The sequence below is a fragment of the Oncorhynchus kisutch genome, linkage group LG1 (genome assembly GCF_002021735.2).
Source record: "Oncorhynchus kisutch isolate 150728-3 linkage group LG1, Okis_V2, whole genome shotgun sequence".
In the NCBI taxonomy this organism is placed as follows: Eukaryota; Metazoa; Chordata; class Actinopteri; order Salmoniformes; family Salmonidae; genus Oncorhynchus; species Oncorhynchus kisutch.
In genome coordinates this window covers 66951488-66965128 of record NC_034174.2, presented here as the reverse complement: position 1 = coordinate 66965128, position 13641 = coordinate 66951488, and the positions used below count along the sequence as shown (strand labels likewise).

Genomic DNA, 13641 nt, shown 5'->3' with positions numbered 1-13641 from the left:
TTTCATTAATGTTGATATCAGTTGAATAAAGAAAACTGACAAGGTCAAATGTATTTTATTTTAAATATAAAATCCCCATATCCAAAGTTTATAACATAGTTCACGACTTCAACGGTGGTTTGACAATATGGTGAATTGATTGTTTTCTACCCTTATAACCAGCCGATCAAAAACGTGCATAAAGGTACAAGGAAGTAAAAGACTGGTCCATGGAGTTGAGGGAAAAGGTGTCCAACGAAGCACCAAAACTACTGCTTATGTTCAATTTGTGCACTCACACAACGCAAAAACACAGCTAAGGCTTATACACCGCTCGTCATTTACCGTTTTGAAATGATGCAGCAACAAACAAAAATGTACGAAGAACTGAGAGACTTACTGAAAATCACCCCCTTTGGCATTTAAACAGAGACTAATAGTAGGATAGACACATATCAACTAGGACCCATTTCCAATGAACAAACAGCATATTGCCTTTGAAGAATAGTCCTACATGTCCATAATCAGTGATAATCAGGTTCACAATGGGATATAGCTAGATATTGACATTATTACAATGTATACAAAGTGTCTGTAAGGAGTGTTGTCCAACACTTCCTATCTCGCCCGTTTATGAAGATAAATGAACATCAAAAACAGCTTGAGTTCCAGATGTCCCTCAAACCTAGTTAACCATAATACAGGTTCCAGCATGTCATCCATAGGTTGTAGTCATGTTTTCTGGGGTGTATTCATTAGTGCATACAGTAGCAAACTGTGGCAAAACATTTCAAAACAGAAAACATTTTGCAACAAAAACAAGAATTTCCTATTGGACAAATGCAGGTAGGTCCCGCCCCGTTTTGTCCCGTTTGCTTCCGTTTGGTTCCTAGTGAACACACCTCTGTAGAAGAGCTAGGCAGTCTACATAAAAAGGGTGAATGTGCTGGCAGTTTGTGGTTCATCTTGGCTTAATATCCTCAAGCTATGGATGCAGAAAGTAATCCGGTCGTGTGGAAAAATAGTCCACTGATCCTCCATTACTCAAGATAGTATCAACAGAAACATGAGAAACAACATACATCAAATCAAAACAAATAAAATCCCAATAAGGATCCAGGGGATTCAAGACAGACGGGGTGAATCTGACAATTGATGCAGTTGCGCAGAAAAAAATAATAAAAGTGATTCAACTCAAGTTTAAAACAATTCACAAATACAAATTATTACCAAGTGCTAAAACAATAGTCAACTAAAAGGATCATGAGAGCCAAACAGACAGGGTTATGGGATACAGACCATCAGGAGTGACAATGTTACCAATATGCATGACTTACTGCATATCCACTCAATACAGTTTCTGATTACAACGTGATAACAAAGGCAGTCAAAGCATGATTACAATACCTTTCAAGTGATTCCCCCAGTTTCTTCACACCCCCCGAAACCACCAAGAATCACTAAAACTGTCTCACGGTGCATAATGACTTGGTAAAACCTCATATTATAGTGAGTCTTCATATGCCTGTGTTGTGTGTGTGTGTAGCTATATTTGTATGTCTTGAGTCAATACAAGACAATCCTCCATTGACATCTTCCTCCCACCTAGCTAAGCACCAAGAGTGACAGTTATAACAATGAAAATGAATGGGTCGGATCGACTGCTGCCACCAAATGCCATCAGTTCATCAGTCAGTCACGGAGCTTTTTGTCCTCTTGCCGTGCTTGGTCCCACCACCCCCGCCAGAACTGCAGGCGATTGCGGTGCCATTGCAGGCGCCCTCCATGAGGGCCCGGTCAGCCTGGTCGTCGGCCCCGGCGTCGGGAAGCTCCTCCTGGATGTGGCGGAGGCGGGACATGGCGCGGTCGATGGTGGCCACAGAGACCAGGTTGAAGTCGTGCATGCTGACCAGGTGCAGCAGAAAGTTGCGGCAGAGGTTGCGGCGGGCGATGTAGGCGCCGCACTTCTCCACGAACTGCATGCTGGCCTGGTTCATCTGGTTGTCGGCTATGAAGCTAGATACGGACAGGAAACAGAACACAACGGGAGGAAATGAGGTTAGAATACTGATTTTACGAGAGAGAATGAGTCAGATTAAGAACAACTTTTTAAAATACATTATGCTATTTTATATCACGTTAGATGTAAACTCTCAAAGTGTCATGGCTTTATGTGGATTTCTAAATTACAGGAACATAAGGATGACTATTTTTATCCTTACTTAGACACCATTTATTGCACATGTTAAGAGGTAAACTCTTCAAGGTGATGTGGCTGTATGTGTATTTCTAAGTTATCTATTATAGTGCCGTAAGAGGCTAGTGATTAGAGATACATACCCACAGCTTTTAGGTACATACCCATGCTTCATGACGTGCAGGTTCCACAGCTTCATCACCTCCTTCTCGCCCTCGTTGACGTCTGTGAACTCATCCAATTGCTGTGGGTGGAACACTCATAGATTAGTCTACCAACACAACCAGAAAGTACGTTTTAGTATATGGAAGCAAAGCACAGCTGTAGTTCAAGCCGACACTCATTTCTGTTGGCTTCATATAGGGTGTAATCCTATCTTGAGATGGTCGAATTTCATACATTGATATCAATGGGACACTCATTTGACATGCATCTATCTAAAGTTGGGATATGGGCCATTCTGTATAAACATCAGGCAGTCATTGTTATGTTTTTAATTCTCTTCGACTCCATTGTACATCATCTCGGTCTGAGTAACAGTGTGAGCGGAGGGACTGACCGTGGCGGTCTTCTCTCTCAGCCACTCAGGGTCTCTCTCGTCCTCGCTGTCCACGTCCATCTCCTGGGGTCTGAGGGGCATGCAGCTGTCACTGTGGAAGTACAGGCGGTTGTGTCCGCTCACGTAGGTCCTCTGCTGCTCCAGCTCCCCATCCTCAGACTCCAGGAATTCTGACAGGCTGGGCTTCGTTCGCTTGGGCCTACAAGACAGGAGCAATGCACTAGGGGTCAGAGGCTGTGGTTAGGTTAGTTACACACCCGCAGGCAAGCTAGTGGATAAATAGTACACATTCTCAGCTAGCTATTTGGCTATGATGGTACCATCCAAGTGAGGAAATATGAAATACGTCAGCCAATCAAAATGGCAGTTTTACTTTTTAAGCACACAGCAAATACAAAAATCATTTCACATGATTAACCAGGAGGCTGAACATAACCAAGTGAATCTTTTTTACTTCAGCGCTTTGATTCTGACATGCAATCCGTGCTACTGGTTGACTGAGGGTGAGAGAGCCAGTGAGGTGAAAGTGGAGACAGGAGACGCCTTCTTTACCTGCACACCAGTACATGTGTGACGGCAGTCCTCTTGACGGGGCCGTTGCGGCTGAAAGCGAAGCCGGGCTGGCTGTGGATGTCCTGGGGGTTGCCCACGTAGGAGCCGTCGTAGCACTCATTGATGGACACGTCTATCCTAGCACCTTTAGGGTGAGGCTGGAGACACACAGGGGGACATCAATTCAATTACAATAACTCTCTCTCAAACTCTCAACAACTCAAATATTCAACATACAGTATGCCAGGTACTTGGTAGTAGATGGCATTAAAATCTCCTTGCTTTCTAACATATATATATATATATTTTTTACCTGTATAGGGTTAATCAAAAGATCAAATTAGCATTAGTTAATAGTTAACATTTTTAAAACATTACAATACATTCATTACAGAATTCACAACACACTAAAGTGTGTTCCCTCAAGCCCATACTCCACTACCACATATCTAGAACACAAAATCCATGTGTACGTGTGTGTATGTTATCATGTGTGTGTATATGCATGTGTCTGTGCCTATGTTTGTGTTGCTTCACAGTCCCCGCTGTTCCATAAGGTGTATTTAAAAAATATATATATTTTACATTTTTTCTGATTCTACTGCACGCATAAGTTACTTGGTGTGGAATAGAGTTCCATGTAGTCATGGCTCTATGTAGTACTGTGCGCATCCCATAGTCTGTTTTGGACTTGGGGACTGTGAAGAGACCTCTGGTGGCATATCTTGTGGGGTATGCATGGGTATGCTAGTCATTTAAACAGACAGCTCAGTGCTTTCAACATGTCAATACCTCTCACAAATACAAGCAGTGACGAAGTCGATCTCTCTTCCACTTTGAGCCAGGAGAGATTGACATGCACATTATTCATGTTTGCTCTCTGTGTACATCCAAGGGCCACCCGTGCTGCCCTGTCCTGAACCAATTGCAATTTTCCTAAGTCCCTCATTGTGGCACCTAACCACACGACTGAACAGTAGTCCAGGTGCAACAAAACTAGAGCCTGTAGGAACTGCCTTGCTGATAGTGCTGTTAAGAATGCAGAGCAGCGTTTTATTATGGACATTTATTATGGACTTCTACCTAACTTAGATACTGTTGTATCAATATGTTTTGACCATGACTGTTTACAATCCAGGGTTACTCCAAGCAGTTGTCACCTCAACCTGCTCAATTTCCAGATCATTTACTACAAGATTTAGTTGAGGTTTAGGGTTTAGTGAACAATTTGTCTCAAATACAATGCTATTCGTTTTCTTGAAATATTTAGAACTAACTTATTCCTTGCCACCCATTCTGAAACTAACCGCAGCTCTTTGTTAAGTGTTGCAGTCATTTCAGTCGCTGTAGTAACTGACATGTATAGTGTTGAGTCATCCGCATACATAGACACACTGGCTGGCATGTCGTTAGTAAAGATTGAGAAATGTAAAGGGGCCAGATTCTACTTGGATTATGTTGGAGAGCCTTCCATTAAAGAACATCTCTGTGTTCTGTTAGACAGCTAACTCTTTATCCACAATATAGCAGGGGGTGTAAAGCCATAACACAAGTTTTTCCAGCAGCAGACTATGATCGATAATGTCAAAAGCCAAACTGAAGTCGAACAAAACAGCCCCCACAATCTTTTAATCATCAGCCATTTGTATAAGTGCTGAGCTTGTTAAATGTCCTTCCATATAAGCGTGCTGAAATAGGAAAACGTTCAAACATAGGAATCCTGTACACACACACACACACACACACACACACACACACACACACACACACACACACACACACACACACACACACACACACACACACACACACACACACACACACACACACACACAAAGCCCTAGTCTCTCACCACGTAATTGAAAATGAAGCGGCTGTGGGACTGTTTGAGGTGTTTCAGCAGGCTGTAAAGCTTCCTACAGTTCAAGGTGCACCAGGGACAGTGGAGGTCGTCTCTAGCCTCCGTCTGCTGCCGTGTGTTGTTGTTGTACAGGAACTGCCATGGGACAAAAAGATGGAAGTTCATTACTGGTTTATTAATAACTAAACCATTCTGAGTGATGCTCAAACAAGATTTTGTTTTACATTTAAGTATATTACGCTACTCTTCCCCTGTACTTAGAGGTGCAGCATGATAATCATAACCAGGCGTGTGCTACACATTAGTGATGGATGAGGAGAGTTTCCCCCTTACTATGTAAAGCGATGTGAAACATTTCACATTGGTACATAAACAAACCTGGTAAAATATACGCAGTTTCTGCCTGGGTTCACACAGGATCTGTTCTCTTTTCATCTGGATATCTGTGCTGACAGAGGCCTTCACAGCTACAACAGGGAGGGGAGGGAGAAATGAAGGAGTCAGAGGTTATTAGATAGCACAAACCATTTTTCGGGACATTATTGTGCTAGTGATACAGCTGCATGTCGGTCTGGTCAATTTTATTATAAAGTTAGTCATAGTATATTTATGGCTCTAGTATTGGTTAGATGGTGACCAAGACTGCGTGTGTGCCTTGACTTGACTCAAAATGTGTGTACCCAAGGCCTGTCAAAACACCAGTGAATGAAAAAGTATCAGAATTGGGCTGCCTGTGTAAACCCAGCCTTAGATACACACATTTTGAGTCGAGGCAAGAGAACAGTATACTGAAATTGGTGTGAGTGAATCTAATGGGAGGTTACAATGTGTTTTTGGGTAAAAGCCAAGTAAGTTGCTAGTGAGTGTATTGTGTCTCTTACCCAGGGGGGCAGATTTGAGTGTGCTGGGCCTGCTCTCCACGGGGCTGGAGCCGTCAGAGTTGCGTGTGGCCAGGGGCTTGGCCACGGGGGCTGTGGACTTGTCACTGGCGTCACCTGTCCAGCGCAGAGTGAACTGCAGCGTGGGTCCCTGAGAGAACGTCTCAAACGGTGGCAGCCTCTGTGTGAACAGAGCCCGGAAACATTGTCTCAGTACCATCATACACACATTTCGATGTGGAGTGTCCTACTGATAGTATAGTCGTCGTCCCCAACCCTGGTGCTGGAGAGCTACTGGTTGGGCAAGCTGTTGTTTCAGCTCTGCACAACAACACCGGATTCAATTAATCAACTTCTTATCAAGACTGATTAGTGTAATTCAAATCAGGTGTTTTTAGTGCTGGCCTGAAACCAAAGCCTGCTAGGTTGGCACACACACATGCCATTGGCACACTCACCTTCCCATCCAGAATGGTTTCCCATGTGGCTCGTTTCTTGCTGACAGGGCAGTCCTCCATCCCTTGCATGGACACTTCATACTCCCCATCCAGCAGCTGCAATCTCCTGCACATGACAGAGGTCCCTTATTAACTAATGAGTAATGCATTTAGCAATGAGTGTGAACAGTTCTAGAATATATGTGGTCATGGTTTTAATAAAAAAATAGGGGTCAGAGTTTATAGCACTTTAAAAAGCCACTCACAAGCGGCTAAATATCCTTGAGGTCAAAGTGCAGCAGCAACTTGGTAATGACAGTTGCCACCTGGGGATAAATTACTACCATTTTGCCATATATGGTATGTTGTTTACCTGTTCTTGTCAAAGACGGTCATCTGTGCAACAAAGGTCTCTGTGGTCTCTCCATCTTCTCTGTGGGCGGAGCTTCTCTTCTTTCTGTTGGGCACCTCTGTCACATCTGAACATGTAAAGACACCAAACAAACAAAAACGAGACATTTGCCTCATGAAATTAATGCCACATCATCAAAACGGTCCCCATATTATATATATATATAATAGTGAAGACATCAGAACTATGAAATAACACATATGGAATCATGTAGTAACCAGAGAAGTGTTAAACAAATCAAAAATATATTTTATATTCTTAAAAGTAGCCACCCGTTGCCTTGATGACATCTTTGCACTCTTGGCATTCTCTCAACTACCTTTGTGAGGTAGTGTCCCTACAACTAATCTGTTTTCTCTCCAAACAAACAGACATTTGATTTTAGTAAGTCATCCAACATCCCCGAGGGTGTTTTAGCAACTACTTGCCTATGTTCTCGTTGGCCTCGCCGTTCACAAGGCCGTTCATGTCCCTCCTCCCGGTGCGTAAGACCCTGAACAGGAGCGAGTAGGACTTGACCATGTGGCTGTTGCTGGGCTCAAACTCGTTACTGGACACCAGCAGGGAGGGCAGGGAGCCGGGCTTGGTTTGGTTGCTGCAGTCAGGATTCAAAGGCACTTGCTTTTTACCTGTAGGCACTTGCTTCACCGGGCAGCTGACATCCTATGGAAAACAACGTTAAAGGAGAAAAGTTAGGATTTAGCTAGGAGGTGAGATAGGAGTTCGGTTTATATACAATTTCACGTGATTGAGACAATGTGAGAGAGAAACAAAGCATTGTTTTGACCTTTCGTTTTTTATGGCAGACTTTGACAAGTAGCACCTCTAGAGAGACCGAGCTCTGTTCGTTTTCTGAATTCTGAGATGGCTTTTCTGTGAGGGAGAAAGTGAGAGAACAAAAAAAACAAAACTTGTGTCTTATGTTTCACCCTTTTGTCTCTTCCGTTTTTGTACAAATATCACACCAACACATTGGCATAAGGCATACAAACACATTGCATTTGAACATGGTGCAAACAGGAGAGTATTGATTGGGCATACCATCCTTATGGAAGAATCCAGTGAAGGTAAGCTGCAGGTGCGAGGACAAGCTAGAAGAAAAAGCAGTAATACACAATCAGAAAAGATGCAGAGCTGCTAACACTCTCAGGCACAAGTCACATATAAGGCTCCCCATCCTTCCCACTGTTTCTCTCCTACTTGCCAGTCTCCACCTCCGATGACTTTGTCTAAATAAAGTGAAAACACCTCAAATAAAATACATTTAAAGAAAAGAAAACTTATAAAGCCTTGAGCCGTATAGTTATGATAAGCATGAACCATTAAAACGTGTAACACGTCTCATAATATGTCACGTCTCCTAACTCTTACCTGTGAGATTCCTGCTCTCCCTTCATCTTCTCAACTTTGAGCAGCATGTCATCCACCTTGAACGTTTTCCTGAGCACACAAGTTCAAGCACAGCACAAATTAGGACCTTAGAAGCGGCTTTAACTTTGATGAGATAAAAACAAAAAGTACAGTAGGGCCTCAAAGATATGAACATGTCGGGAATGGAGGTCCATAAAATGGCCGCCCGTAACTTTGAAATGATCTTGATAACCGCATCTACCTTTATAGAAAATATAGATAGCGTATTTACACGTGTAAGCAAGGTGTACGCTTGTGTGTAGCCCACATAAGTTTGGTTTTGCATTTAATACATGTCCCGGTTTGATATTGACCGTTTGGTTAACGTCCAGTCTGAAAGTTTGAGGTTCTTATCTTCGAGGTTCTACTTTATACCATCTCTGATTCATGTCTTACTACCATATATAAAATCATCTGATCCCTTTCAGATCAATCAGAGAACAATATGTTACCTTTTGGCATTTGTTCGAGTGTTTCTGTGGGTCATGAAGGTAAGAGTCCTGTGCAAGAATATAGGCTAAAATGGAAGCATTTGGAGGTTAATCATTAATACACCAGACATTGTGAAAATGAGAAATAAAATAAAATGACATGTATATATCTATTATTATATATACAGTGCCTTCAGAAAGTATTCACACCCCTTGACCTTTTCCACATTTTATTGTGTTACAAAATGGGTTTAAAATAAATTAAATTTTTGGTCAACAATCTACACAAAATACTATAATGTCAGAGTGGAAAAAAATAATAATAAATCACATTTATGGAAAATAAAACACTAATATATTTTGAATAGATAGGTACTCAAACCCCTTGAGTCAATACATGTTACAATCACAGCAATTATAACTATGAGTCTTTCTGGGTAAGTCTATTAGATTGTTTTTATTCTATTCAGTCTGGTATAAGAACCGTAGCCCCTATCTGCAAAAGCAGGGTGTCTGCAGAAAGTTCACTATCTTGGCTTATTGACCTGTGCCTTAAAATCTTTGGTGTGGCTTCCTACCATATATGGGCATACAAATGTATAAGGGCAGGCCGAGCCGACGACCTAATTCCAAGATGGCTGCTACCTACATTGCAGTTAGCATGAACAAAATAAACACGGAATGCGTCTATACACACCAAAAAGCCGGGACTCCACAGATCATGGGGATGTCATATTTGTCTGCCTGTTTTTTTTGTCATATTTTAAATATTTAAGAAGGCAAGTCAGTTAAGAACAAATTCTTATTTACAATGACGGTCTAGGAACAGTGGGTTAACTGCCTTGTTCAGGGGCAGAACGACAGATTTTTACATTGTCAGCTCAGGGATTTGATCTAGCAACCTTTCGGTTACTAGCCCAACGCTCTAACCAATAGGCTACCTGCCACCCCTGTGACCTACTGTTTTTGATCACCAGCCCCGAGAGTAATAATGTTTATTTTTGTTATTGTCTGTTTCATATTAGTTCAGTTTGCTGTTCTAAGTTTCATCCTTGTAACTTTGGAGAGGCCACTAAACTCTCATGACCATTGTTTTTGTGGTTCTCACCTCTGCCCTTGTCTCCAAAGTGTTACTGTTTGCATTGTGTGTGTGTGCTTCACACCTATTTCGAGTCCCTGTACAGATAAAGACTTGTTGTTTTTACTTCACAGTAATGTCTTTTTGTAAATTTAGTCAACTGTGTGTCTTACAACAATATTTTCCTTTATTTTGTTTACCACAGAATGGAGGATGCAGACGATTTAGATGATGACGTTTGGGAACCACCCCTCCACAGCAAGCGCCCCCCACTGCTATGTCAATCACCCCGTCTGATGGTTCTACATCCACTTTTCATAGACCTCTTGAAAAAGAAAATAAGGGCTTGTGGCACCATTCGTCCCAACAGAAACGGTTTCCCCAAGACCAAGGTAAACGTCATGACAAAGACAGCGGAGAGGGGGACCATACGTTGGAACAGGAGTAACAAGCTACTTTTTGTGAAATGGAAGGACACTAGAGAAGTAACCATGCTCACCACAAAGCATTCAATAACAACCATGTCTCAAGGAGGGTGAAAAGGGAAGAATGTCCCCATTCCTATTTCTGTGAAGGACTACAGTGCCAGCATGGGGGGTGTCGACCTATCTGATGCTCCGATAGGCTACTACCAGGTCCTCCACAAGACCAGGAAGTGGTATAAGATTTTTTTAAACCACTTTGTGGACATTGCTACAGTAAATGTTTTCATTCTCCACAAGCAGATGTCCAAAGCAAAAAAGGTCAACCCCCTCTCTCCCAGTTGGCCTTCCAAGAGCAGCTGGTGTTGGAAATGGCTGAATTGGGGGCCCAAAGCAACCATCACAAGACCCCCCACTCAAACATTCAGCTTCTTTTTATTTTTGCACACGTGAAGGACACATGTGTAACCAACTTTGTGTTTGATAAGACATGTTTATATATTTTTTAATGTATATCTGTTGCTTTTATATTGTTTTTGTAAACAGTTCATTTGTATGTGGGACCAATACATTGGATATGCCTAGGCTAAACATTCAGGCACTGTTGAGAGGTTTTAAAAACACTTGGATATCCCCTGTATGTCCCCCGACACCACCACAAAGTTTGAGAGAGGTTGGTGTTGTAGAAACGTAGTTTTTATAGTGAAAAATAACTTTTAGGCACATCCATGTGCAATTACCATATAGTATAAATTGTTTTTATACTGAACAAATAGCATTTAGGGATGGCAAATGTGTAATAGCACTGGAATGATCTAATTTACAGACATATGCCACTTTGAAGAAGTTTAGGGACACTTGGAAACATCCCGTGACCACACTTACTAAAACATCTGCCCATTTCTAGTTGTTAGGCCTATCAATCCCATTTTTTTCTGATACTGTTCACATCTTGTGGGAGCCATCTGATGTGTTTCCAGCTCTGGGCATCAATAATTATCTTATTGATGAAAGATTACTTTCAAAATATTTGTATTTTGTGTGTGCTTGATCTTGTGTATTCTGACCTATGTAACTCCTATCTTCTGATCATTTCCTCAATCTCCCAGATGTCTTCTTTCCAGATATAGCCATTTTTGTTATGTCAGTATCATGTAATTACACATGAATAGCAGTTCCTTTTGGGTATGTCTAAATAGATGGAAATCAACATTTTGCCTTTACATCTAAGAGGTTCAACTCTGTAACTGTTTTAAAGTCCCCATTGGCCTCATGGTGAAATCCCTGAGCGGTTTCCTTACTCTCCGGCAACCGAGTTAGAAAGGACGTATATTTGTATAGACAATGTATTGATACACCATCCAAAGTGTAATTAATAACTTCACTATGCCCAAAGGGATATTCAATGTCTGATATTTTCTTCATCTACCAATAGGTGCTGTTCGTTGCGAGGCATTGGAAAACCTTCCTGGTCTTTGTGGTTGAATATGTGCTTGAAATTCACTGCTCGACTGAGGGACCTTACAGATAATTGTATGCATGGGGTAGTCATTCAAAAATCACATTAAACACCACTGTTGCACACAGAGTTAATCCATGCAATTTATTATCTGACCTGTTAAGCAAAGTCTTAGTCTTGCCATAACAATGGGGTTGAATACTTATTGACTCAAGACATTTCAGTTTTTCGTTTTAATTTTTTTGTTAACATTTCTAAAAACACAATTCCACTTTGACATTTTGGGTTATTTTACCTAGACCAGTGACACAATCTAAATGTAATCCAATTCAGACTGTAACAACAAAATAAGGAAAATGTCAAGGGGTGTGAATAGTTTCTGAAGGTTAGTTTAGTTTCTGTACATTATGTATATTATGGATGTAATATTTGCTTACTGCAATCAGGTTCCTTGTGCGGAGAAATCTGTAGATTTGAGTTGGCTCTGCAAATACAATAATCATAGCCTGCTCAATAATCTTATTTTTTATGATTTTAGTAAGAATTGAATAGAATTGTGGTATGAATGTATTCACAGAGCTGTATAGTATTGCAGAGCAGCACAGATATATATCCTATGCATGTTATGGTTCCAGGCCCACTTTCTAATCAAATTTAGTCAGAGATAGGCCTCGTATTAGTCCGTGTCATTGATATTAGTTGTGAGAAAAGTAGATAACAGTAATAAAATCTAAATGATACGCTATTGATTATTTTTAAAGATTTCCACCTGGCTTGAAATTGTTACTTCCTGGTATAAATAAAAAGTCATGCAACTCACTTTCAAAGGCCTGTAGAAACAACTCATGGTCTGCTTGAATCTGCTCCATCTTCGGCTTCTTCACCGTGGTCATTACAGTTGTCGAGGCCGGGTAGACGGCGCCGTTCGCTTTACAACTGGTCCCACTCATGACTTTACCTGAATGCTGTAGATGGTGCATCCATGCAGATGAAACAAACATTATTATGGTCCTTTTCAAAACAAAGGAAACATAATCATATCAGCTAACGTTAGTTGAGTTAGCAAGCTAGCTAACCTACTTTACTATTGGCTTTGTATAACATTATATTTTTCCATTTCAACATCCCAAAAGACTATGAAAGATCATAGCTAACTACACACATACATATTTTTGTAAGAAATATAGAGATAAACACATTAGCTAGCTATCGTAATTTGTCTCAAATTCCAGCATCTGGATTTTTGTTAGCTAGTTAGCCAGCAAGGCTAACTAGCTAACATAAACAAATGGTCAAAATGTCCTAAATTATAACTAGATGGCTAGTAAACGTGTGGGAGTGTTATTCGAAACGGGTAAAACACAAAATGATACTTTGCTATCTGACTGTACAACACTGAAGCTAACCTTGTGAGCATTAGATTAGCTATCCAGCTAGAGACTCACCAACACAGGTAACCCATGAAATTAGCAAGGAAGCAAGCTGCTGCTAGCTAAACTAGCATACTGGGTTAACGAGAAGAAATCCCAAATGTTGCGGTCCAGTATTCCCTCCAACGATTCACACAAAGTCGACTAGTAAAGTACATCCATCATATTTACATAAAAATAATAGATTATGTTATTGATTATATGAAAAACATTAAAACTTCAGATGAGCTACACGTTATGCTAAAATCATGTAGTCTTTACTGGACATCTAGAAATACTTCTCATCCAATAGAAATTCGAATATGGAATTTGAGACTTGTGATTGGGCAGACGCAACTGTAAGTGACACCATCAAGTTCGGTGGAAGAGGCAAATTGCCGCTCGCTTTCTCTTGCTTTTCAACGATTTTGCGGGAAATCTTTCCACCAACCGGGCACGATTCGTGAAGCTTGTTTACTTTTCTCCCTAGCCGTTTGCATATTTCTGGTGCCAATTATAAATCAATACACATGTTGCAGAAACAGTTGTTGCCAAAT

The 13641-nt window shown here is 41.1% G+C and overlaps 1 protein-coding gene across 3 annotated transcripts; it reads right to left on the bottom strand.

Annotated features, from left to right (window-relative positions):
* Nucleotides 1-39: 39 nt before the first annotated feature.
* LOC109888739 (polycomb protein suz12-B-like) lies at nt 40-13392 on the bottom strand. Of its 3 annotated transcripts, none has more exons than XM_020479924.2 (17): nt 13121-13392; nt 12496-12640; nt 12113-12159; nt 8738-8802; nt 8247-8315; nt 7917-7966; nt 7663-7748; nt 7304-7538; nt 6837-6942; nt 6485-6590; nt 6030-6207; nt 5527-5615; nt 5140-5283; nt 3288-3445; nt 2736-2934; nt 2320-2420; nt 40-1995 (listed from the first exon to the last, which is right to left on the bottom strand). In XM_020479924.2, the coding sequence occupies exons 2-17, from the start codon at nt 12623-12625 to the stop codon at nt 1668-1670; spliced, it is 2091 nt and encodes a 696-aa protein (XP_020335513.2). In that variant the 5' UTR covers nt 12626-12640; nt 13121-13392; the 3' UTR covers nt 40-1667. The 3 variants fall into 3 exon arrangements, with proteins under 3 accessions (XP_020335513.2, XP_031686744.1, XP_020335507.2); XM_031830884.1 differs by having other exon boundaries at nt 2341-2420; nt 13121-13381; XM_020479918.2 differs by lacking the exon at nt 13121-13392 and having other exon boundaries at nt 2341-2420; nt 12496-12670.
* Nucleotides 13393-13641: the final 249 nt, after the last annotated feature.

Coding starts and splice junctions, on each gene's coding strand:
- LOC109888739 (XM_020479918.2), bottom strand. CDS start 12,655: ATGCACCATCTACAGCATTCAGGTAAAGTCATGAGTGGGACCAGTTGT. Junction 6,208..6,484: donor AAACCATTCTGGATGGGAAG/GTGAGTGTGCCA, acceptor CTGTTCACACAG/AGGCTGCCACCGTTTGAGAC. Junction 1,996..2,340: donor CTGCACGTCATGAAGCATGG/GTATGTACCTAA, acceptor GTCCGTATCTAG/CTTCATAGCCGACAACCAGA.